The 27,797-nt window shown below is 37.2% G+C and overlaps 1 protein-coding gene and 1 pseudogene across 1 annotated transcript; both read right to left on the reverse strand.

The window, feature by feature from the left end:
- Positions 1 to 7,731: 7,731 nt before the first annotated feature.
- Positions 7,732 to 11,664, reverse strand: LOC128173061 (uncharacterized; annotated as a pseudogene).
- On the reverse strand, positions 7,732 to 16,936 carry LOC128173060 (uncharacterized). The gene is made up of 2 exons (XM_052838791.1): positions 16,789 to 16,936; positions 7,732 to 10,823 (listed from the first exon to the last, which is right to left on the reverse strand). Exon 2 carries the CDS (start codon positions 10,818 to 10,820, stop codon positions 8,772 to 8,774), a length of 2,049 nt encoding a protein of 682 aa, XP_052694751.1. The 5' UTR covers positions 10,821 to 10,823; positions 16,789 to 16,936; the 3' UTR covers positions 7,732 to 8,771.
- Positions 16,937 to 27,797: the final 10,861 nt, after the last annotated feature.

Consider the following 27,797-nt stretch of genomic DNA (forward strand, 5'->3'; position numbering starts at 1 on the left):
CATATTATCATAATACACTGTATTACAAAGTTGTTCAGTGCTAAATGAGTAATTGAGTTGTAGAATGTTTTATGTAATTTAACCGTTATTTATAATGTTGACATTATATAGTATTCAGACTAGTAATATCTGATAATATAAAAAAAAAAAGAAATAAAGAAAAAAAGAAAACATATCATATGTCTATTTGTAAATTGGTACAGTGTTTTTTTTAGGTTTTAGAAAGTAGCTAATATTAAAAACAAAAGGAAGTAAAATATCATAATATTCCCTGTAAATTTGTACAGTGTTTTTTTAGGCTTTAGAAAGTAGCTAATATTAAAAACAAAAGCAAGTAAAATATCATAATATTCAAAAGTTATTCAGTACTAAATGAGCCACAGAACATGTTTCAAGCAGTTGAACAGTTATTCAATTTTAACGTTGGAACTGGGGAATGGCCCAGGGCGCCCTCCACGGATCCGCAGGCGGAAAAAACCACGGTGCACTGCCTGGGTGTCCATGGAAATGGAACAAAGGAGGGTTCTCGTATTTGGTGTTACTCACAGGCCGAGATCCGCTGTGCCGCGTGGTGGCTCCCGTCGAGCCCAGGGTAGATTGACGACGACCATTTCCATTGTCACGAGCAATGTTGAAAGCGAATTTTAAATGTTTTACAATGGCTGGTAGGCCTTTTCTAAAGTTCAGGTGGACATCATCATGGTACATGTCTTCTGTTGGTTGGAATGGGTCTGCAACAGTGACTTTTGAGTATTGACGACAAGCTGCATAGATTGCAGCATTTGCCTGATCCACTTTGCTAGCATTAATATCTTTTCGGTATATGATTGGTAATAAGTATATTTTGGAGTGTGTCCAAACTGTTGTACATAACTTTAGAAGATCTGAGAATTCCTCACTTTTTACGTTGTTGTTGTGGAGGTCTCTTGTTCCAACGTGAATCAACACTGATTTTGGGTTGAATTTATGATAGTACTTCTCAACGAAGTTTGAACACACCTTTGCGCCTCCTCTTATAAAACGTATTATAGTTTTCCCTTCTGGTGTAAATCGCTTTGGTTATATTCTTTTAAGCATGGAATCACTTAGGATAAGGACATCACATTCTGTAACTGTGTTTGCATTATCTTCTGTTTTTTGCAAATTGTTGTCAAGAGGGTTTGGTAACATAACATCTGCTGGTGAAGAGTTTACAACCGGATTATTTGCATTTGTACTGCAAATCGATGATTGTAATGAATGTGGTTTAGGAAGTGTTGGGCTTTTGCCCACTTTTGGAGAGATCACAGGTAGATGTTCATTGAGATGTTTTGGATTGTCGATATGTGTAAGCCATGATGAATTCGTAGTCTCTATGTATTCAACACGGTCTTGTAGGTTTGTGATCTGGGACTGAAGAGTTTCTAACAAAGAAGTCTGTTGATTCTGAGATCCAATGATTTCTTTCAATTGGTTATCTAGTACGTTGGTCTTTACATGTAAAGAATCAATTGTGGAGTTGCAATGTTTGACTTTGGATTCAATATCATCTAGATGTTCATGTAGTTTTTTCTTGTGAGTGTTCAGAAGATCTGTAAGGAGTGACAGAGACAACTCTGGTATTTTTGATTGACTTTTGATTGAACTAAGTTGAGACAGCTTCTCAGCAAATGATTTCAATGTGTTGTCTATGACATACAAGATGTTATGGATTTCATTAAATTTCATTTCTATAGTTTTACTATGGTGATTTATTTTTTCTTTCGGAGTCATTTGTCGTTTTGGGGCATTTCCTGATTTTTTCATTGGTGTGGATTCACTGGATTGTGAAATTACTGTGTTGTTTGTTAATTCATGAACTGTTTTAAGTTCAGTTTCTAGGTCAGGAACCATTTTTAATTCAGTTTCTGAATTGTTCATCGCTTCAGATTGTTCACTTTCGTTATCCGAGTTGTTTCGTTTATTGATCAAGCCAAGATTCTGTGGTTCTGTCTGTTTTCTAACAATTTCCTTTATAAACATGTCCAGTTTTGAAAAGTAAGTGTCATGGAAACTTAAGCATGAAGCTCCTTGTATGTTAACACTTCCTGTGTCAAAAAAATTGAATTTTACCCAGTTTTTGGTGTCATAATTGATTTTAACAACCCTGTTACTGTTCAACAATGTTGTTCTTGATTCACCGAAGAACGTAACGATTCCGTGTTTCCAAGTGTCAATATTTTCTGCTTCAATCTTGAACGTAATGTTGTTAATCTTACCATCACATTGTCGATGAACGGTTACAGAGTCCTCGTCTGAAGTTACGACTTCGTCCAAGTCGTCTCCTGTGATGCATTCTTCAAATTTAGCTGGACGTCTATGTGTGCGTGTCGTGGTCATGATTTATAAATCACAAGAGTTAATAATTGATTATGATTTTTACACAGCGCTACTTCACTGTTACACTATTTCAGTGTTGATGATAATACCATGTGGCTCTCATGGCGGCCGCCATTTTTGTTGTGTACATCAGATCTAAATAACTCGATAGCATTGGCGTACCTTTCAGTTATGTCGGTGTATGCCGGCCAGCAAATCCCTTTTCGTCTAAATACGTTAGCTGCACATCTTTGTGAGAAAATTTTCAAGCAAATCAGAGATAACTTCTAATTATTTCTTACGTTTAGCGAAAGACCTTCAGCCACCTTCGCGCATGCGCTACTTAATTATTGGTCAAATATTGTTAAAAAGAAATTTCTAAAAGAGTGAAAGTGTTTAGATTATAATATACTTTCATCCACATCAATACCGACAGGGGTTCCATACCCCCAAGTTTAGTGAGGGAAAAAACCCCACCTTATTTTAACCCCACAATGAAAACAGCTGTAAAAAAAAACCCTACAATGTGGAACTTTTCATTCAAGATTGACTGGTGTTTTGTTTCAATTGTTGATTGAGGCATGAACATATATTAGTTTCTAATATACATGTACATGTAGGGATACATCATTTTTCAATGTATCTGAAAACAAAGGGCAGTGTAAGGCTACTGCAGTACATTTATTCAAATCAAGATATGATATAAAGTTATAACAACGCACCATTTATAATTAGAATTGTAAATGAACAGATGAAAGCATACATTCGTAAAGTATGCAGTTATATTTGAGTGTCCGGATAATTGCCAAAATCAATCGCTTTGATGTTCTAAAAATAGATTCGGGGAAAACCAGTATGATCACCGATACATGTAGTGAAATATGCCAGTAAAACGAAAACTTCACTGCAGTTGTTAGTTAACTTATATCACTGTTTGAAAAAGCTTATTTCATTGAACATGTATAGCATTAAACCAATCTAACTTTTTTTTAATAGGTTAACGTAATTTCACTGCACATTATACGTACGAACTGCTTTTCATCATTGAATATAACTATGATAACTTGTACTTTAATTATATTAATTTTCGCCAATGCAATTTTTTAGCCGGGCTCTGCTGAAAGCAGAGTCCTGGCTATAGGCAGGCCAATCGCCAATGTTACTATAAATAGCACAAATAAACAAAAAACCAAACAGCGTCAAGGTAAAGCTTCCGCTATACCAAATAGTTACCCAAAGAGCCCATTTTGTCAAAAGTATTGGCATTTTGTTTCTTTTTTTAAATTTCGAATTAATTGTCTCTCTTTTTTAGTTTTCTTATTAATAACGTGTTTTTAAAACATTACTATGCATTTTGGACACATACAATGCACATGAATTTCCATGAACTACTTTGCTGCACGATGAAGAAACAGGGATTGAATATCTAATGCTTGTTGCAAAATTCAAGGCAGCAACTGTTGAACTTTTTAACTTCTACTAGACAGATTTATTTTTTATTTATAGCCGCTTACAAAATTTGGTCGCTCTCTGATGCTTTGCCGACATTAAAAGCATGAGAGAGAGAGAGAGAGAGAGAGAGAGAGAGAGAGAGAGAGATTTTCAGTCTTTACTACACAATATGCATAAAGACACACCAAAAGAGCCCGGCTTTCAGTACTTCAGTACTTTGATTTTTATATCTAGCTATATTTTTAAATAGACTTGATAGTTAGGTGATCATTTAAGTAATCGCTGACGCAGAAATATCTTAAAATAATACAACTCATTCTAAGAATGAATTATCTTTAAATCGCGCATAATTAACAGTTAACTTGCACGTGCAGTTATTCCAAACGATTTAAACAATACCGATTTTCGATGAAAGAATAAGTCATACCGGAGACATAAATAACAGTTATTTATGTCTCTTGTAATATGAACATCGAAGAATTCCACAGATATTTTATATATTTATTTATTAGGCGTATCAGGGCCGGCCTGTCAGAACTCGTTTTATGAAATTTGATATCAAAGATGGCTTGTATCTTTACATAGAACTTTGCACTGCTTAGGGTTTAGGATTTTAAATGTGATCTGGTCCATTCTACGATTTTACACTGATAATTGATACCTGCTGTTGTTATACCGGACGAGTTAACTTTCACTACGAACATTAAACGTTGTTAACTCGTACGTAAGTATTTTGCCTGAGGGGATGTCGGTAACATTTGCTCATTAGTATGGTCATCGTGTTTCCATAGCCATATGAAAACTGTCACTAAGACTATGAACATGCCGAGTGTAACTTGCGGCGAGGCCCAATCCTTACTGAGAAAGGCTGAGGTGTTGTACACCGTCAGGCGGTTATAATAAATTATTTCCTCGTTTATCATACGACTTGAATTTGTTTTTGACATTGTAGTAAGTTGTAGCATTGTTGCAATCTGAGATTGCAACATACCGTTGGATGGGACTGGCTTTATTAATTTATCAAAAATGGCGTCCTATGACAATGAACACAGTTGTTGACCTTACACATTTCATAATTATGCAAGTCCGTGTTTTGAATACCAATTGGTTGTCAGAAATGATGGAGTGTTCGTCGCTCCGTTTACTGTTCTGTGTACACATTAAGCTAAACTTTATGGTTGTATCTATAATAAATTTTATATACACATTCCCGGCTGTTTATAAAAATGATCAGTTTGGTAAATTTTATCGTTCTAATAAGCATCTATACAAGTCCGTGTTATTAACGGGATTTATCATGCTTTAAACGACAGAGATTTCAATTTTAGCTCGTAAACTAAATCAACGCCTTATCATAGCTGGGCTTGTGTGCGTTAAATGAAAGTAAAATTTTCAAATCTTAACACAAGCAGAATAGTTATATAACTGTGACGTTGTACGGACAATTATCGCAATAGAATATCAGGTCAATTCGATCGGTATTTTTTGCTACAAAAATCTTACTAATTAAACATATTTCTCTTAGTATTAAATTTATTTCATTATACATAAATATAAGTAATATGTATATAGCTTCGGAAATATATAAGGCATTTACAATCATGTCTGTTTTATGACAGGTTAGTCCCGTCAGTTCTTATACTGGTATACAATAATATTCGTACTCTATTAATGACAGTCTTGTTCTAAAAAGACGATTAGTCCCCTGCAGCGGTTGCTCATATAGCCAGACATGTTAAAGTAATGCACCAGGGCGTGAACTAGTGGCAACGTGTAACGACATTCTTCCACAATGTGGCTCTTTGTTTAGACATCCTTGCACCTAGTGTTAAATTTTGGCTCGTGTGTTCTGTAGGGTATATACGTGGCAATGTTACTTTTCTTTTCACACGTTTTCCCTAGTCTGAATGTTTAACTTCAATGTTAAAACTTTGATCCTTCGCGACTGAACATGCTCGCTAGAAACAACATCATAAAATGGATTTAAAATGTAGAAATTGTTGTAAACAACATCTTGAGAAGTGTGTAAATTATTTCTGTCTCTTACCCCGTATAAGTTTGAAAATATTTACCTTTTAGAGGAACGTCGTAGGAGGGGTGATCAAAAGGAATCCTGAATTTACTGGCATAAAAATTAGTACTGTAATTATTAATTGGATTGAAATTTCAATTTAGGTCTGTTAACATTTGTCGTCCAGTGGATTTAAATCTGTTCTGTTGACTACATGAATCGACCCTCCGTTTGTAAATGATAAATTATTCGATTCAGAATCTTGCAAGTAGAGGGCATAATTGTTGGTCTCTACGCGATTTTAACATGGCCAAAAATTCAAATAGAATTTCCAAATGCGATAACAATAGAGTTTGTTTTTCGCGCCGTCCTATTTTTTAAACAATTATCAGGAAACATTTTAGAATTTAACATTTTTGGCTAGGTGGTAAAGAGGACAGGATTCAAAGGAAGTAAAGGTTTTCCATCACGAGAGAGTACGTTGAGTTGTGTTCCACGGCGACTGAACCCATTTGCTAGCAAGAACAGCTTATCCTGGTCGTAAGGCACCAATGTGATGCTTAAATAAAGCACAAAGGGAAAAGAGTACTAAGTTCAAATACTTTTAATATGGTTACAAGTCAAAAGATGACGTAAATACAAACCAGGTAAGACATTTATCTCGGCTACAACAAAAGATGAAGTAAATACAAATCAGGTAAGACATTTATCTCGGCTACAACGGACACGCTAGATAAAAGTCTCTGACGGGTGAATGGTCCGAACTCTGTGAACGTATAGGGTACAGGAGAATGGTCCGAATTCTGTGAACGTATAGGGTTTATCTTAAAACGGAGTACTTAGGATGTCCTTACACAAATGTCTGTAATTGCCGCCTAAAGGTCTTTTTACCACTGAGCAAGAAATTTTCTATAAATTTAAACTTAAAGTTTAATTAATATAAAATGGTGGAAATTAAAGAAAGAATTCCATATAAATAAAAAAAATTATACTTCTACTATGAAATTTCATCAACAGGGGGGGGGGGGGGGGTTGAGGATCCGCCTGACAAATTCCTCTCGAACGATGGGATTCGTCAAGTCTTCCTGAAAAGTACGCCTTTAAAACATGTTAATACCTCGTATCTCCCAAGAACATCAATGTTTAACTTCAATGTTAAAACATTGATCCTTCGCGACTGAACATGCTCGCCTCCCGATCATACATGGTGTACTCGGGAGTTTTATTTAAACGCAAAGTTTGGTTTAAGAAAAGTGAAAGGTCCCCCATCACGATCTTGTATTTCTGAGAAAAAGCTTCAAGACTCTCCTTGTAACTGGCTACAGTATCAGTCAACAATGACATGGCAGGGTGAAAAAAAAGGGGATCTTAAATTTTACCGGCATAAAAGTTGGAACTGTGACTAATGGATTAAAATTAAAATTTGTGTTTGTTAGCATTCGTTGACCAGTAGAAGTCTTTAAATAATTTTTAAAAAAGTAATAAAACAGAGTACTAAGTATAAAAATTAAATAAGTAATAAAACAAAATATAAAGAACGTTAATATTAACAGGCATCTTAATCAAAAGTAGCATGTCCTGAGTTAGTGTTCGATGTGTAATTGTAACGCACGTGCCCTGGTGAACAATAACACCGAAACTAGTTATGGTGACATCTCCGTAAATGCTCTTTAAATCCGTTATAGCTGTGGGAGTAGCAAATTGCTTTTCTCCGGATCGAGAGAGTAAATTTGAAGCCTTTCATCGAGACGAAAACTTCATAATCATTAAAAAAGCTTGCATTAATAACCATTGTCACTTACAATCGGCTTTTAGTTCTGGTAATATCATGAGATTGTTAAAAAATTACATTTTTTCGAATAACCATGCCATTGGTCAGCCAAATAAAATAAAACAGATTATAACACAGCACAAAGAAAGCCAACAACAGATCCAATTAAATTACTACTTTAATAGAGTTAACAAAAATACTATAGTAATTGAATAATTACAATAATAAGGCAAAAACAATAAAGAAAAACAATTAAGGATTTTACAATCAAAGAATAATTGTTGACAATAATTTAAAGTCTTTTAGAATGTCAGAGTCACTGAACAAGAGTAATGAAAAATATAATAATAAAAAGTCAGACAACACTTTGGGAAGCCGGGTGTAACAACAGAGGGAGACCGTTCCTCACTGGTGGTGGGTTGAGGACTGCTTCACTCTGTCCATGTCAGTTCGTATATACGGTCACTAGAAACGCCCCCTTGTCACTGATGCGTGGGAATTAACGTGGTCATTACTTTTGAAGCTCGTAAACTGTCCATAAAAGATCCAGTCGTTAAAATAAGTTTACACAGTCTTTGTATAGTATCCATGTGTAGTAATTAGTTTAACTGTCAATTAGCCACACTCGAATGACAACAATTGTCAGAACGTCCTGGTCAGTGAGTAGATCATCGAGAAGAGTGTTGGTTCACCAGTAACTGTGTCCTTGATTGGCGTCCAGGTAGCGGTCTTCACGGTTCTGCTCTGTTGCCCCCGGCACGTGTACAAGTACGTCCTTGTCTAAGCGCTGCACTCTGCACGGTCGAATGACCTCTGTCATTCATGCGTCCAGGTAAACAGACTACTATAAGAGTACAGGTAAACAGCTAAAACATAGGAATTAATATTAAGTCATTAAATAGTACATAATTGTTATGACAATTAAACACAATTAAAAATGGGGTCAATTGTGTTACATCCGTCCCCTGCAAAAAGATGAATTAAGATTAATTCATATCATCAACATACATGGATATACATAAAAGAAGAATCATTATAAAATCAATAATAATTAAGTCCCCGTTACCACCAGTAAGTAATTATATGAGAGGTCCTCCACTACTTGGGTAGAACGAATGTAGTAACATAATATTTAAATATAACAATACAAATCCCGAAGAAGAACATTATATACAAAAGAACAAAACAAAATACATAAGGTTAATTGTCACCTTTAGTGCGTTCATACTCGCCAATGATTGTCGGGTACATTTTTCTGATGGCATCTGGGTCATCAGTCCCTGTGCTATATACTGAAGTCACCATTGGTGCAGACGGCTTGCTGCCTCTGCCAGCGTCAACATCGCCAGATGAGTTAATCATCACCAAAGGAAATCCTTCTCCATTCTCTCCCTTGTCACTGCCCCTGCCCTGTTTTCGCCACAATTTACCTGACCAACGCCTTTTTATTTTACAATAGACAAAGATTATTACAATTATAATTATTGCAGAAGCTACACCCATTAATACATATGCCCAAGTAGGTAATCCCCAGAAATCGAATAATGGGGGTACTGAATTTACCAGTTTTAATTCTTCAACCAGTTTGTCCATGCTAACCATTTCAAGATCATTTAATTTTTCAGGAATAGATATATTGTTTAAATTATCAAAATTGGAATGAACAGGTTTCCATAATTGGATGGCAGACACGTTATAAGATTGCATGAAAGTTGTCAGAAGGTTTGTCGCATTATATTTACTTTCTTGGTGATAATGAGGGGGTAATGTCATTGCACTTGTGACGGCTGAACAGGACTGATCAAGGTTCACAATTTGGATGGGAGGACGTACAATGACATCAGTAGCTAATGTATTTTTGCCTTCTCCACATAACTTTACGAAATGTAATTTTTCTGATGTTGATACCACCCAATGTCCATTATTTAAATAAGTTGCCCGGGGCAATACAGACTTAAGCTGAACCATTACTTTACAATATTTTCGAACTTTTTGAACTTCTTGAAGAAATAACGCCGTGACACATAATCTTGAAATGCTAGTCTTATAAACTGGACTTCGCGCGAAACAGAACCCCATTAAAGGATTAGAACAGCTTTTTAATTCTTCGTTAGATAACAACATGTATTGGGTTCGCTCTGTATTGATAGCAATCGCATTTGATTCGAGCTTGTATTGTGCAACCATAGAACAGCCATTTGTAATGACGGAGTTACTTTGATTTGTCATAAGTGCGGGTATGTTATGAATTTTGTAAACATGATAAGTTTCCTGCGCGTCTAATAGTGGGATAGATAAAATAATCAACAGTTTGTTATCCGCAGTTGTCGATGTACATGTAAGAAATTTATAAAAGGACCATAAATCTTCATCTGGGTTTCCAGGTAATCTCAAAGTCCGGGGTAATTTAGTTTTAATGGTAAGTAATAAATCTTTTAAATCATGAGGAGCCATTATACTTGGTGTCAAATGTCCGATTGCAAGAGCATTTAGTTGAATATACAAATGTTCGACATGAGTTCTTACTTCGGAAGTCATTACTTGAATTTCCTGTACGGCTCTATTAATTCGCAAATATGAATTGACAAAGTAATCTAATTTATGAAGTTGTTTTTCAATACCGGTCGTAAGATTTTTCAATTGGTCCGACAGAGTTACTAACGCGCCTAAAATTTCATTGATCTTTTGTCGATTTTCTCGCACTGCAAGTCGAGTGCCATTAATTAACGTTAGGCTTTCTTGTATTACGTGAGTAATTTTTCGTTGGTTATTGGCCAAATTATTTATATTGTTACGTATCCCCTGTAAATCATCTTCCGACACTGTTCCAAATAGAAAACTAAAAGCTTTACCAATAATGGGTAAGAGTGATCGTCGACGACGATAACCCGTAAGATCATGTAAAGGACTCAGAATTTGGAAATTATTATAAACAGCGTCTTGAGCAGTTCTTAAATTTATTATTTCTAACTCTAACCCTTTAAATGTTTGGAAATGTTTGTCTTTAAGAGGAACATCATAGAATTTGACAAGAACATTATTTATCCTATTAACTTCATCCAGAGCGGAATATAGTTTGTCAATGGACTGATCATAAACTGACAAATCGATAACCATCGTTACAAGCCAGCGACTTCGTGTGGTTGAAATTTCATGGGATTGTTCAAAAATTACATTTTCTCTTACTATCATACTGTTGCCGTTGGTCAGCCAAATCAAGATTAAGAAAGGCAGAATGGTCGATGCCATGATCTGCAATACAAAAAAAATATTAATAAATGACATAAATTACGTTTTCTTAATATTGATAAAATTTATATTAGCCGGTCACACAAAACTCATATACCGGAGGATCAACTTTGTGGGATCTGCTTGACAGATACCTGTCGACCGATAAGGTTCGCCCAGCAGATCCCAAAAATCATCCCCGAATACGTTTCGTAACACTTCGTCCCCCAAGGAACCTCAGGGCGTCCCTGTCGTATATGTCATACTTAGGGACGGTCTGAGAATGTTCCGTGAGTTTCAAGAACACCGATATATTCCCCATAACTTCTTTATGTTTATGGGTTGGCTGACCGTTGGGTTCAAATGGCTGGACAGCCAAAATGTCTCCCAGGTCAGATGAGGTTCCGAAAAGAAGATCGAGACGAGCGTGTCTATGATTGATTTTATATTTACGGATGTAGAAATCCGTACTGACGGCATTCAGGGGTTGTTGATACGTCGTCGAGGGGCATATGCGTGCGTCCCAAACGCACTGGTGGCCGGAGGGCGTCTCTAACCACTCCAGAATCTTGGTTCTGGGCCACATGAACCTACTGTCCCGTTCGATTTGCTCGATCAGGTAGCGTAATGGTCTATTGCAGGAAGGTAAGACTAACGGCCTTACTTCCTCAGAGTGTGACCGGACAGAATTTGACAGGAGGACAAGCGCATTTAAATTCTTAAAAACTACGTTCAATTTCTGTTTATGCTCGTCTTTAAAACACTTATCTAGATATTTATCAAGGATGTGCACTTGCACAACGGGCGGCAGGGACTTCAGCGACATCATGATCTGTAACGGAAATGAAAAGAGAAGGTTATGCGCAATTCGAAATTCAAACACATAGTTTACATAAGTCGAATGGCAGTTTCCAATAGGAATCTGAACTTATTCTCAGCCGATTTTGGTTTACGAGTGGTCTTGGGTTTAATATGACATGCGTTAACATCCATATCCAAAAGAGACCCATTCCCATTGTCAGTGTCAGTAGTAAGGTCCAAGTCTTTGTCAGTCTTAACATTGTCTTTTGCTCTAAGTCTCTTTTGAAGTTCCCACAGAGGAATATCATCTTCGGAAGAGGAGTCTTCTCGTTCTCTTCGATACTGTCGTGCTAGCTGTGCAAGCGGAACATTGTCGTCCTCATCTTCACTTTCGCTAGGGAGTACTTCGTGATCATGGTGTTCTTCAGTCATTAATGAATCTTGATCTGAAACTACAGATCGCGCTTCTGAATTATCATCAGAGTTTGGTGCTGCTGAGTGTGATTCATTATTCACGTCCTCTTCTTCTTCTTGTGGTTCATCATCGTCTGACTCTGACTCTTGTGGCATAACATACGCTGTTTTACGTAGAGGTTTTCCTGTATCATCCTTTGGAATCTCCCATTGATCGATCTTGGCAAATCTCAGCAACTCTTTGTGGGCTTTGGTGACCTTGCCATCGAGTTGGTTCTTGATCTTGAACGTTACTGGTGATGTTTGTTCAATGATTCTGTAGAAAGGCTTCCATCTGGATTGAAGTTTACTCTGGCGCTGATTGTTTCTGTAGTAAACAGGATCGCCTACCTTCAGGTCGATATCTACTGCTGTTCTGTTAGCATATTTAGCCTGTCGTTTCTTCGAGCGTCTTAAGATCCTATGAACTGTAGTAAATGCTTTGTGTTGTTGTTCAAGCGCAATTCTGTGAGGATCTTCTCCAAGGTACCGTCGTCTTGGTCTCAGGATGTTGTCAATTGGCAGAACAACGTCCCTGGTATACAATAGGTAGAATGGTGTGTATCCTGCTGATTCGTTGACGTTGAATCTGATGGCAGCCAAAGTTTGGTTTAGATGAATATCCCACGTTGTTAGGTTGTCTTCCATCTTCTTAGCCATTACATCATGTAAAGTTCTATGGAATCGTTCAACCTTGGCGTTGCTTTGCGGATGATAGTATGAGGTCTTCACATGAGATATGTTCAGTGCTTCTAAAGTTTCTTTCACAGTTCTGTTTTCGTTTTCGGTTCCATTGTCTGTGATTATTTCCATAGGAGCTCCGTGACGAGGGAAGATTTCCTCAATAATCAAATGAGCGATCGTAGCAGCTGTCTTCTCTGGTACTGCGTATGCTTCTGGCCATCCAGAAAGTAGATCTACAAATCCCACAATATACTTGTTTCCCGATAAAGACTTCGGATAAGGACCTGATAGATCTAAACCAATCTTTGCAAACGGGAACGGTGGAACATCCGTTATCTGCGTTGTTGGTTTAAGTTGTTTTAGGTTTCTTGTTGCACATATGACACACTTGCCGACATAATCATATAACTCTTTGTACAAATTAGGCCAATAGTACTTTTGCCTAATTGCATCAAACGTCTTGTCGATTCCCAAGTGGCCATTGTCATCATGGTACTGCTTGATAACTCCAGATCGGTAATGCATTGGTACAAACAGGCGTAATACAGGATCATTATCTGCGTTGGTGAGATAATAGAGAACATCATCAATTAAAAGATGCTTACTTCCTGTGGATTTTGTTGCCCGGCCTTGTTGTAGCTGTCTTACAAGGAATGCAATTTCTGGATCCTTAGCTTGTTCTTCAGCAATGTTGAGTTCTCCGTTCTCTTGTAACTCAATCTTGGGCTTATAAGGGATGTCTGGTTCTCCAATGTCCAAGTTTGTGTGTTCTCTAGGATTGATTGCGTTGGAATTAATAAAGTTGATTTCCAATGTGTTGTCATGAACATCAGGCTCGTCAAATTCCGTCGTACTAGCTTCTGTAGTTGTTGGAGTCCTGGACAGAAGATCAGCACAAGTATTTTCTGTCCCTGGAATGTACTCAATCGTACAATTGTATCCCGCGATGCCGAGAGCCCAAAGCTGAATCTTCTTGTTCTTCATAGGAGCATCAAGTAGATACTTTAAAGGTTTGTGGTCAGTTCTTATCACAAATTTTGCGTTATGTAGGTAATGATCCAGTTTCTGAAGTGCAAAATGTATCGCAAAGGCCTCTTTCTCCACAGTTGACCAACGAGTCTGTGTATCGCTCAGTTTGTGGGACAGGTAGTAGAGTGGTTTCTCTCTTCGGATACCCGGAATAATTTCTTGATCATCGTCGTCTGTTTCTTGTTCTAAACAGGCGCCCACTGCTGTGTCTGAAGCATCCGTATACAGAACGTACTCTCTGCTCGGATCTGGATATGACAACAATGGAATAACCGTCAAACTGTCTTTAATGTAGTCGAAGGCTAGTTGACACTGTGGGTTCCATTTAAACTTCGCATACTTCTTCGTTAGGGAGACCAATGGTTCAGCAATCTTTGAGAAATTAGGAACAAACCTGCGGTAATAACTGCACATTCCTATGAAACTTCTCACTTCTCGGACAGTTGTAGGGCTCGGTAAGGATCGAATAGCAGCCACTTTGTTCGGGTCTGGTTTAACTCCAGTTTTGTCGATGATAAATCCCAGATATTGTGTTTGTTCCTTGAGAAATGAACACTTTTTCGCTTTTAGTTTTAATCCATGTTTTCTAAGTCTATCGAACACAGTCTTGATATGTTGTTCATGCTGTTCCAGAGTTTCGGAAAAGATCAAAATGTCATCAAGGTAGGCCAAAGCACATGAATCTAAGCCCTGAAGCACTACACTCATCAGTTCTGAGAATATTTGTGGAGCATTACATAATCCGAAAGGCATCACATTGAATTCAAAGAGTCCTCGGTGACACGTAAAAGCAGTCTTTTCTTTGTCTTCTTCTTGTACTTGAACTTGCCAATATCCGGACTTTAGATCCAGCGATGTGAAATACGACGCTTTTCCTAGCTGGTCCAGTAGATCGTCAATCAATGGTAAGGGCCAGGAATTGGTCTTGGTCACTTTGTTCAATCGTCGGAAGTCTACGCAGAATCTTTTGGAGCCATCTTTCTTGTCCACCACGACGATAGGAAAACTCCATGGTGATTTTGATCTTCGGATGACGTTAGCTGCTAACATATCGTCTATGGCGCGATCTACAATCTTACGTTTGTTCAAAGGTGTCCGGTATGGTTTCATCTTTATCGGGGGATGATCTCCAGTATCGATCTTCATCTGTATGGTATTGGTGTGTCCTAGGTCTGCGTCCGACACAGCAAATAGGTCTCGGTGTTGTGAGATTAACTTCTCTATCCGTTGGCGATGTTCGGGTGGAACGTTTAACTCCGCTGTGATGTCTTGAAGATCATCATCCTTCCCCGTACTGGTAGTTGGTTCGATGCACATTTCGTCGACGGCGTTGATCTTACCAATGATGCTGCCGCGCTTCACCTTAAAAATCTTGTTAGTATTGTTAACCAGCAATACAGGCACTCTACACGATTGTCTTGTTTTCGCAATTGCACTTCCGATCATAAGGCCTGGTTCATCACTTAGAAAACATTTATCAATTGCATTAATTTCAACAGTTTTATTCACAAAGTTCGAATGGTTCTTGTGTTTTGCATAACACACAGTCGAGGTCTGAGGTCTAAGAACAGTCTTTTTGCATGCACGTAAGATAGAAGCTATATGAATATCTTCCACCATAGGGACATAAGTTTTACCAATTCTTAAACTTCCCAAATCAAAATAAAGTCTAACCCCGTTTTTAATTAACCAATCTCTTCCAAAAATGAATGATCTATTTACATTTTTGACTACATAAAACTCATGATCTAAAGTCAATCCACCAATTTTGAATCTAATATTTGCACAACCTTCAATTTTCAAATCGGCGCCATTTACAGATTTTAAATTTACTTTCGGTTTCGATAATTTTGAAGGATAAGGGAGCGACCAATAAACGTCTGCGTTAACCAAAGAAACGGCGGCGCCCGTGTCCAAAAGAGGTCTAAATCTTCGTTTTCCAATTTTAATGATACATGAATTTGGATTTTCAACCGAATTTATTGTAATAGTTGGTAATTTATTTTCAATTTTATATTTGCTCCCCCCAATCGTCCCGGCATGGACGGAGCGTTTAAGTTTAACTCTTCCTGACTTTCCTGATCATGATTCGCGATCTCGTCAATCGCTGCGACTTGCGGTGTTGTTTTCCGTGGTGTAAATCTTGCATCGGCACCTCGCGCTGCGACGCGTGCATTTGTACACTCAAAACTAAAATGGCCCCGTCTATGACAATTCCAACAAGTGATTTGCGAGCGCGGTCGATGCTCATCGACTGCCAAAACTTTCTTGTGAATTACTCTTGGTTTGTTTTCAGGTCGCGGTTGGCGTTTATGTTGCTGTCGGTCGCGCCTAACCCTAAAATGATCAATGTCCATTGGCTCGCCCTTAGTATCTCGCGGTGAGAAGTAGTCGCGTCCTGTGCGTAACTGAAAACGCATTTGTAAATTTATCTCTTGTCTCGCGGATGCGATTGCATCGGTCATTGTCTGAGGATTATCTCTCATTACCTTTAACCTTACGCGATCTGAATGCAACCCATCTGTAAAAATACCCACTAGCTGTACTTCCAGAACCCCTACAGCTTGTTCAGCGAGAGAAAGCAATCGTTCAGCGTAAATCTGTACGTTTTCGCCATGTTCTTGTTTTACCGTTCTTAATAATTGAAGGGCATGTTGTGGGTCGTTTACCGCGTTGAACCTTTGATTTAGTTCCTTTTTCATTGTCTCCCAATTAACCCCCGGATTTCCCGACAAATAACGGTGCATGAACTCGCTAGCATGTCCAGAACTAGTTTCATAAGCTACAAGTTTGATTTTTTCATCAGGGACCCTTCTCAACAAAGCAAATTTCTCGATAGCCTTTATCCATTTCTTAAATTCTTTAGGATCTCCCTCAAAAGGTTTGATTCGAGTTGCCCCAAAAGCCTGACCAATGTTATCTACTATAGAAGTTGCTAACCCTTGCATTGCGTTAAGAAAAGCTTCTTCACCCATGTTAGTTCGCGTTGTGTTTAGTGGCAAAATACAGAACAAAAACTTACCAGAGAGAATGTAGAAGATTCCGAATTAAATTTCCTTGGCAAGTTGAACCCGTTCGTGATGCAACTGACGCTGATAGATGCAGCATATCCTGGTCATGGCACCAACGAGGATCTATAACACAGCACAAAGAAAGCCAACAACAGATCCAATTAAATTACTACTTTCATAGAGTTAACAAAAATACTATAGTAATTGAATAATTACAATAATAAGGCAAAAACAATCAAAGAATAATTGTTGACAATAATTTAAAGTCTTTTAGAATGTCAGAGTCACCGAACAAGAGTAATGAAAAATATAATAATAAAAAGTCAGACAACACTTTGGGAAGCCGGGTGTAACAACAGAGGGAGACCGTTCCTCACTGGTGGTGGGTTGAGGACTGCTTCACTCTGTCCATGTCAGTTCGTATATACGGTCACTAGAAACGCCCTTTTGTCACTGATGCGTGGGAATTAACGTGGTCATTACTTTTGAAGCTCGTAAACTGTCCATAAAAGATCCAGTCGTTAAAATAAGTTTACACAGTCTTTGTATAGTATCCATGTGTAGTAATTAGTTTAACTGTCAATTAGCCACACTCGAATGACAACAATTGTCAGAACGTCCTGGTCAGTGAGTAGATCATCGAGAAGAGTGTTGGTTCACCAGTAACTGTGTCCTTGATTGGCGTCCAGGTAGCGGTCTTCACGGTTCTGCTCTGTTGCCCCCGGCACGTGTACAAGTACGTCCTTGTCTAAGCGCTGCACCCTGCACGGTCGAATGACCTCTGTCATTCATGCGTCCAGGTAAACAGACTACTATAAGAGTACAGGTAAACAGCTAAAACATAGGAATTAATATTAAATCATTAAATAGTACATAATTGTTATGACAATTAAACACAATTAAAAATGGGGTCAATTGTGTTACACAGATATAGCACTATATATAATTATATGTAACAAGGGCATTTTGTTACACAGAGGCAGAATGGGCAGTACCATGATCTGCAAGTAACAATAGGTACTTAATAAAAAATACCAATGAAAATTCATATATTTTAGAATGACCTTTTGAGGATCCGCCTGATACATTCCTAAATTCTGAGAAGAAGGTTAAAGAATCTCATGGTAACTGGTCACAATACCTTGCTGTATCGTACCAGCAACTTCATGTCTATTTACAACTTCTTCCTTTTTAATGGCAATTTTAATTTGAGTTTCTCATGCACTGTCGTACTAAGTTCATTAAACCCTTGCTGTATTGTACCAGCAACAATCTTTGTGGCATGTTCTAAACATTCAGTCATGTTCACCGGACAATAAATACCCCAAAAAATAATAGAATAAATCAAGATTAGATGAGGCTCGGACTTACAAAACAGGGCAGCAAAGAATAATAAAATTGTTTTACAGTAACTGGTTATATAAATCCAAAGTCTGAAAGAGGATACGAATCCTGGTCACGGCTACAATCAGCCAGTATAGCACTACCACCTGTATATTACGTAACTAGTGTACACGTTAAGGAAAAGTCTTTGACAACATTGATGCACTATCTAACTCGTGTGAAGTTAATAGGACATACTGGGTTCGGTCTGAATTTATTGCCAGCATTTCAAGCGCGTATCTTACAACAAAATTCTTATTAATGGAGTTAGGAGAGAGCTGTTGTTCCGCAGCGGAAACGGAAGAAGTGGTCATTATTGGAACAGGTAAATTGTAAACTTGGTATACTCCAGACGTAGAATATCTGTCTAAAAGAAATAAAAATCCTGTTGTAGTCCATGGAACCAAGGATCCAACCAGGAAACACATAACCAGGGGGCAAATAGGAACCCACATACTCTCCATATCATCAAAAGGAAATTGGTCAACTCCGTCGAGGTCGTCCCACTCACCTCCTTCGAGTACGGACACGAACTCCTCGCTACTCTTGCGGCCCGAGGTGGGCGAAGGGTGAGTTGGGTAATACCCCAGCGTACCTCTTTGTTGTAGTTTAAGTCTAGGTAGGCCAGTTTTTTGTCGGAGTCCGAAAAGTCTTGGTACAGGTGGTAGGCTTTTCCACCCAGATTTTGTGGCCACTCAAGGGGGAGTTGGGAAATACCCACAACGTACCTCTTCGTTATTGTTAAAATCTAGGTAGGTTAAGTCATCTGTAGAGTCTGAAAAGTCTTGATAGAATTGGTAGGCATTTTCCTGCCAGATTTTGTGACCACTCAAAACAAGGGCCTGTTTAACTGCTGGCTTCAGTTGGAGGCGGTGTCCTTGTTAGTTTGCCAGCCAGGCGATGGCGTTGTACCCCCGGATCCGCTCCGCAACGAGGATCAAAAGTATGTCGATCCTCTGTTCTACGAGCCAGGCCGTCGTCTCAATAAAGACGGTCAGCGTCTGTAACCTCCGGACCCAGAAGTGCGAGCACTTGCTAGCCAGGATGGCCTCGCCTGTTCTTCCACAGTCGAGTGCTGCAGTGGTTCTTCTTCAGGTTGTGGTTGTTACTAATTTGTTAACAATAGCGATTTCTTTCTTGAGACAAATATCTAAAACTTCTCTAGGACGTGACACTGTACGATAGGCGGAAAAGAGGACAGGGCGTCAAGGATGTTTAAGTATTGAAATAATTATGAAGTGTAGGCAGAGCAAGGCTGCGCGTTCATTGGAGTCCAGTAACCTCTTCAGAATAGTAATGACCTGTGTGCTTTCATAAATGGTTAGCGTTATTTCATTCTTAGTAATCCTCCTGCAGACAACTGTATTGGGTATATCGGAATAACTATGGTCTAATGATTGAAAAGCTTTTAGTGTTTTACTCAAGATTGTTATCAAATTTTACTTACTTGCCATCATCTGAGCAAGATTCAAAGGTGTGCCACTGGATGGCATAAGTGTTGGTCCATCCAGGATACGCAACTCTAACATGGCCAACAAGTCAAATAGAACTTCAAAGTGTGATAACAATAAGGCTTGTTTTTCACGGTGTTCTTTAAAACAATTGTGTAGAGACATTTTTAGTCTATGACATTTTAAGCTAGGTGGCTTTCAAGGAAGTTGAAGTTTACCATCATGAGAGAGTACGTTGAGTTGTGTTCTACGGCTACTGAACCTCTTCGCTAGCAAGAACATCTTATCCTGGTCTTACGTCACCAACGTGACTTTAGAACAAAAGATAAAATAATAAAACACAGTACTAAGTTTAAATAATTAATAAAACAAAACATAAAGTAGGTTAACATTAATGATAGACTACTAAATCAAAAGTAGCATGTCCAGACTGAGAGATCGATGTGTAACGGTAACATACGTGCCCTGGTGAAATATAACATCAAAACTAGTTATGGTTATAGGATCTCCGTAAAAGCTCTTTAAATTCATTGTAGCTATGTTAACATGGGAGTAGCTAGATACTTTTCTCCGGATTGAGAGAGAAATTTTAAAGTTTTTCATCGAGACGAAAAATTTATATCATTAAAAAGTTTGCACCAAGAAGTTTTAACAATATACATACTGAATACGGAATGAGTGGGACTGAAAGTTAAGGGGTTGTCTGTAAGGTAACACACTTAGTACTTGTTTTTATAGAATTAATAACCCTCAAGTACATATTGTTTTCGGCAAAATTGACTTTTCTGCCCATAAGACATGTCATTACATGTTAAAACCTCGGGTTGTTTAATGTCAATTAAATTGGTCGTTACGTGTGAAAACCTCGGGCTGTTTTATGCTCAATAAGCGTCATTAAATTTGATAACCCCGGGTAGTTTAAACAACAGGCTTCTAATTGAAAATTACTAATAGCTACAGGAAAAAAGGAAATCTTGCTTTTGACCTTAGGGTATCGTCAAGAATGTGACCCAGGGCCAGTTGTGCAAGTTTGAGGTCATTACATTTAAGAATGCATAATTAATGTCTAGACCATATCTTTAAGTGGAAAAGATAATGAATCGAAAATAGAACAAAATACTGCCCGTGACCTGTAAATATGTCTAAATATAGAGCTCTGGTCATGTGTTAAACAATGTAATACTGTTGTAAAGGTTAACACATCGATTCTGTTCATCAGTACTTTAGCTTATTGATGATTTTAACAAACTCGTTAACAACTGTCACCAATCATCGAGTTCGTGTTATTCCATTAGATTTTTCGGAATATCACGTGTGCCGAATCGTCATACCTGTCGTGACTAAAAGGGCTTACTCTAACCCAGTTGACCACTGTGTTACCCTTAAATAAAACATTAGAATTTTCACTTGGTTACTTGTTTGAAAAGGATGTTTTTTAACTGACTGTAATAAAACGAATCATGTACATGTTTTACTACACAGCCCCAATGTCGACATCGGCGATGTCAATGTTCCTATTTTCAGACAGTTTATCGTTGTTGTTTTGATCGATGAACTGTCCTAACATTCGTTAGAACCCGTCATCATCCCCCTTTCTCTCGGAGTCGCAGTTCCGGTAACACTCCACTGACTTGCGAAAGAGGTTGGCAAAGTCAGTTACATCTTGAATCCGTCCGGACTTCCACGACATACTCTTTGCAGCCCAGGACACCGCCTTTAAACTTATCACGCGCTCTCGCACCGTCATATTGTGGATGTCGAGGCCATGGTCCACCAACCAGGTCCCTGAGCTCTTAATTATTGTACTAGTATATCTATTATTATTTATAGAACACTATTCTGATAGAAACATTTTTTATACATAAACAGGACGGATAATAAAAAAGTACATAAAATAAGTTACTTGTTTTACCACTTGGCGTCATGAAGATCAAATGTTTCTATCTACCATAAAAATGAGATACATAAAAGAAATGTAATGGGTCAGAAAAACCCTAATTTACAGCAAAGATCAATCACAAATCTTAAAACTTAAAATATTTACAGTAGTATATATATAAATACAACTTATATTAAGAATTCTAACTAAAGAGTGTCCGTTACAATCTGCCGAATAGACCAAATCGCAATGTCCCAGAAAGTAGATAACTGTTCTGAGTTTAATGTTTTCGAGCAAAAGTCCAATGAGAGTTTTCGAAAGGACGGCTCCTGCCCTCTGGCCATTTGCTATAAGGATCCCGAAAATCACGTAGTCCTAAACGTTGATAAATAACTCCATTGTCAAATTGATATGTGAGGCTTTCCGAATCTCATCCTTTACAGACGCCACAAAGTCAGATTTTAAAAACTGATTGATATCTTCCGGACTTATCAAATTGCCTGTTAAAAGAAACTTGATTAAATATACATTTATATGTCACTTATGAACCTACTACCTGATGCATGCTTTTCAATGATTTTCCAAGAAACACAAACCTAACGCATCTGCCTCAACTTCTGTTCGGCGTTGCGCAATTTTTTGCGCAGGCTCTTCCTGGCATCTCTCAACATCTGAATCATGCGATGCAGGTGCTCTGGCTTTCTTCCAGTTGGGAGGTCTGCGATAACTGTTAATATTTAACATCCATATCAATGTCCATGCTATATTATATTATGAAAATTGACATCCGCTGCTATGGCAACAAGGCCAAAAATAGGAAAAACAGAAATTGAAGATGATTTTGATTTTGCTTTAATTCTCTATTTAAGAGTGTTTTTTTGCAATTGTTTTAGTTGGAACTTGTAAAAATATATCTAAATTTTCATTATATACCACAAAAAGCTTTGTTATGCAACAGAGAAGTGTTGTTGCTATGAAAAATTAAGTTGCGTAAAATATCATACAAAAATTCTTACTTTTTAAAAAGTCAATTGCAACGGCGGTTACTTTTAGAAAGAAATTTTCAAGTGTCATTAAAGTTTGGGACATAAACTTTATTTCTTCTCACCATTTGATTTTATGTATTTATTCATTATAAGTGATTAAAATACATTTAAAGATGCCTAAAAGTATTATGATTTTCCTTAATTTTAAAGCTTGTTACCATGGCAACGGTTCTCAATTTTTCATATTGAAATTCTTAATTGCACATTCATAATAGTGCTTACAAAAAAATCCAAGATTTCCACTTTCTATTCAAATTAAATGAAGAGAACAGATTTTAAAATTTCTGTTTAATAACCACGGAAACGTTCAAAAAATATATGCGTTTCTCCATGAATTTTTTCTTTCTTTTTAAAAATGACAACTATTTTTACTAAATTATTCTACCCTGGAAAAACCACAGTTTTGCACATTACTCACAATATGTTCTCAAATAAGCATTAAAATGTCATTTTTACCCTCGGTTACCATGGCAACAGGACCACATAGCAAGAAACAAATAGTGTTGGGGTTTTATATTAGTAGTATATAGAGATCCAATATAGACACCATCAAGGGAGGAATCGATAAAGGCAGGGGGGGGGGGGATCCAGCTGGTATATGAATAATAAATGAGTTATTGATGTAATGTGTAACAGGGCATGAATTATTCATAAAAACAACACTAGCGGATCGAGTAATAGAGCGGGTGCTTGGATGAGTGTTCACAGTGGCGGATCTAGTGACAGAGCGGGTGCTTTGATGAGTGTTCACAGTGGCGGATCGAGTGACAGAGCGGGTGCTTGGACGAGTGTTCACAGTGGCGGATCGAGAGACAGAGTGGGTGCGTGGACGTGTCTGTGGACGAGAGTTAGTGTCGGCGGAGTGCCAGCTTGGTCTGCACGGGGACTTTAAATAAATCAACAGTAGAATGGATCCTATAAAAGATAAGGGCATATTTATTTAGTCCAATTTCAGTACTTCAACTGACATCATTGAAAATTCCTGAACGGAAACGTCATCCAACATTTCGCGCACTCTTCTTTTCTTTAAGAATTTTACACATGTCTTAACACACATTATCACTCCGATCACTAAAACTACACCACTTAGTCCACAAAGCCCACAGATCCAAGGACTATCTAAACACAAGAAAATTATCTATATTTAAGTAAGTTGTTAAAAAAAAAAAGTTGGATCTAGCAAAAAAGATATTTCATGTATATTTTCAGTTTCCCCCCAAAATCTTAATAACCAGATACATTTATAACATTGAATGAACAAAACTCAATATACCTATCACTGTAGATATAGAGGATGCTGTGACGGCCATCACCATCGTCGATGTCGTCCAGCCCTGAGATGTGGATGCAGGGTCCGTCTGTTGGTCCTTGGTTGTGCGTGTCTGTTGAAAAAAAAATACCAATTTTTTCTACAATCGACTTTTATTTATTCATTGTTATTATTTTTTTTAAAACTTTGACTATTTCCGTTTTCTTATAAATTAAATTACCTGTTCGCATTTCTTTCCATTGATGGTCACCTTCACATTTGGTAGAATTTCCAACAGTTCCAAACACGACACGCGTGATTTTTCTGCAACCAAATATTCTAGCTTGGGAAATGATCCCACCGATGTAGAAAACCCGGTTAGCTCCTTGACGTAGATTTTCTGAATGTCGGGGAATTTCAGATCAGTGGAGATATCTATCCGCCTACAGCTCAAAGTCGATGAGGTAGAGGTGCATCCATGAAGGATATCACACGTTACCCCCACAATCAACATCATCATCATCATTATAATTCTTAACATCTTGTCACTTTAACTGTAGTTTGAGAAGTGACCCTCGAGATCTCTGACCTACTGTTTCACTGACCACTGTTACGTAACGGCCATCGCGAAGCGCAGCGCAGGTGTCCACGGGTTTTGTTTTTAGGCTGACCATTACGTAACAAAGTGTGGGAAAGGGATAGTTTGGGTGTTCTCACTGACCATCAGTATCTAATATGTTTATTGTGATAAGATATTTTAAAGAAGAGGGAAAAGGATGTATGCATATATCTATTTGTGTTAAGAATGAAAAAATACTGAAAACCTATGCTGTGATTTGGGAGATAATTGAACAAATAAAGATTTTTTTTTTGGTGCGTTTCTTTCGTACTGACCCTTTTCCAAACACACATATATAGTTTATACATAATTTCTATGAACATTGATAGAGATTTTCGGTCATATAAGTTAATTTGAGTATTGCATGCAGTACATTACATCCATAACTCATTTATTATTCATATACCAGCTGGACCCCCCCCCCCCTCCCTTTTATTTTCTTGTTTTTATGAATAATTCATGCCCTGTTACACATTACATCAATAACTCATTTTTACCTCTCATTGGAGACTCTCCAGGATTTCTGTAACCGCCTCCTGGATGGCGACCACCCTCTTCTCAATGGAGTGGAGGTTGTACGTCAAACGTTCAACCTCCGCCCTCACACCCTCCTTGAGCCTCGTGTCAGGGGAGGCCCACGGGATAGAGTCCTATAACATGTATTAACAGACATATCAATACATAGTATATCTTTTTCTTTGTTATACTGTTGGGAATATATGAAAAAAAAATGTAACAGAAATTAAAAACAAAATGAATGCTTGCTTGCTTTCCTTTTATTAAAATCAAAGGAATGTTTATCTTTCTTTCTTTACTTATAAGAAAAGAAATACACAGTGGTTTTAAAAAAGGAATGTAACTTACACAAGAAATGTCCGACACCTCGGACGCGGCAGCTGGACTCGCCTGAAGGCTCAGGAGCCTTCTCCTCACATTCATAAAGTTCTGCAAGAATAAAGAAAAAAAATGAAAGTGTGTGCATATTTAAAATTTATATAGAATAAAAAAAAACCAGTCCCCCCCCCCCCCCCGTTTATTTCAATATGAATTAAATAAACTCATCCTTGATTAAAATGAACCTCCATGCACCTCTCAAAATAAATAATAATAACAATGAATATAATAATAATAAAAAAAAACCAAAAGTAATGAAAACGAATCTATATAGTATAAGAAAACAGTTTTCCCCCGTTTATATCAATATGAATTAAATTAAAGAAGTCTTCAACTCGTACTTGATTAAAATGTACCCCCCCCCCCCTTTTTTTTTAATAATGATAATAATTAAAAAAAAATTAAGGGCAATTAAAAAGAATCTTTAGATTATTAATAAGAATAATAACTTTCTGGTGATTCCATTGCCCTCACTGGCGATCTTTCAGGAGAAATTACAATTGGTGATGACTGGCTCATGATCCAAAATCGGAATAAGAAGAAAATTCAGATGAAAGTTATATATATTGCCCATTACATGATTATTTCTTGTTAGAACTCGGTAGCTCACGCTGTAGTCAACTAAAGTGTTGATTGTTTCCATTTATGAGCATGGTGATACTTTTTTTGTAAATAAAGAAAATCTTTCTTTTTCCATCTGGTGACACTCTGATTCTATGTGTTGTCGTTAGTATTATCATGCATGGTTGCTCACAAAATAGTAGCAACTACTATACGTGTAGACTTATCGTAATTAGAGTGTGATGCAGGTGTACTTGTATACCTCTACTTCATGAAGTATTCATTAAACAAATTACGATCACCCATTTGACTTTATGCTAAATATATCTTTACGTTACAAGTTAAACGAATTAAAAGCGATTGATGAAATAAAACAATAACGAACAAAGTTCGACTCGTAAGTCCTAAGGAAAAAAAAAATTAAATAAAATACGAATACAGACACCACACTTTCAGGAATTATTAGGATAGGCTTGAAGTAAATGAATAATCTTTAAATAAAACTTTAAAGAATGTTTTCTCTCTCTCTTTCTCTCTCTCTGTCTTTCTCTCTCTCTCTATCTTTCTCTCTCTAAGATCAGTGTTCAGTCCGACACAACGTACATGAATAATGTTAGACAAGTATTGGGCGTTTCTCTCAATGCTCTTTTCTCTCTTTCTTTCTCTCTCTCTCTCCATATTTTATTTTTTTTCTTTCTACTTTTCCATTTGTTCTATATTGTCTCATATTCTTAGTTGTATATTATTGTAATCAATTATCACAACTTGTAATTAACCATCATGTCAAATTGATCTTAAGGAGAGGGTTCAAATGGGCAGTTAAATTTGTCTGCTGCCCAATCCTAATTATGTAAATTGTTACATAATACAGGGATAAAATGCCATCATCAAAATGTGAATGGAAACTTGAAAGGAATGCAAAGAGTTGTCATTTTAAACAGTGTTTATGGAGGAAGATTTTGGATCTCAGAATGATGCATTCCCACCAGCAGTTAATGTGACATGTAACTAGAATGGAATGTCCGTGGATCAGTGTTATTGTGACCTATTTTTTCTTGCACTCGGGAATTTCTTGTTTATGAGTTTGAACATTATGTGTGCTACATAAATGAGCACACAAGGTGCGCATTGCACAGCATCCTGACTTTTAAAAAGTGTCTTAGTCCTGTTATTCTTCTGACAGCATAAACAGAACCTGCGTACATATCATCAAGATCTTATGTATAAAAAAAAAACAAATCAGAAAAATCTCAGGGCATTTAAATAAAAAGTAACGGTAAGAAACCCCACATGGAAAATGGAATTACAATTTTATATTAATTTAAATTGAAATCTAAAAACAGCATTTTATTTATGTAAACACTGACTGCCACATGCATCTCCGTACAAACATCTGGAATTTGATGGTCTTATATTTCACAAATTAATTTATCTATATTCATTTTTTGTACAAATAATAAATAGTTATCTGAGGTTCATTTATAGAAATGTACTAAATCCTTGTCTTCTCATGACAGTACACAAAATTTTTCTTCACATCAAGGCATAATTTTTCTCCTCAACTTTTATCAACTCTGTACTTTAACACTGGCCTAGTTCCAACATTGACCCAGTCACCAGCAGCAATGTGACTTATCTACGTCAGAGAACAGATGCATGCTGGGGAATAATGGATTACCTCCATAAACCTTTCACTGAGAGTGTTAAATTGATAAAATATCTTGATAGAAATAAACAAATAGGTAACAGACCTCATTTTTAAGTTTCAAAAGGCTTTTATAATTTATTAAGCAACAATTATTTTTTTCATGTTCACTTCCTTTAAAGATGTGTAAATATAGTTACCGAAATGTCACTAGAAAATTCCTCTCTTTGGTGTTTCTAGTTTGAGCTGATGACGACACTGTGCATGTTGATGACGTAACTGTAGAAGTGTGA

Source organism: Crassostrea angulata, chromosome 2, assembly GCF_025612915.1.
Source record: "Crassostrea angulata isolate pt1a10 chromosome 2, ASM2561291v2, whole genome shotgun sequence".
Classification (NCBI taxonomy): Eukaryota; Metazoa; Mollusca; class Bivalvia; order Ostreida; family Ostreidae; genus Magallana; species Magallana angulata.

Coding starts and splice junctions, on each gene's coding strand:
- LOC128173060 (XM_052838791.1), bottom strand. CDS start 10,820: ATGGCATCGACCATTCTGCCTTTCTTAATCTTGATTTGGCTGACCAAC.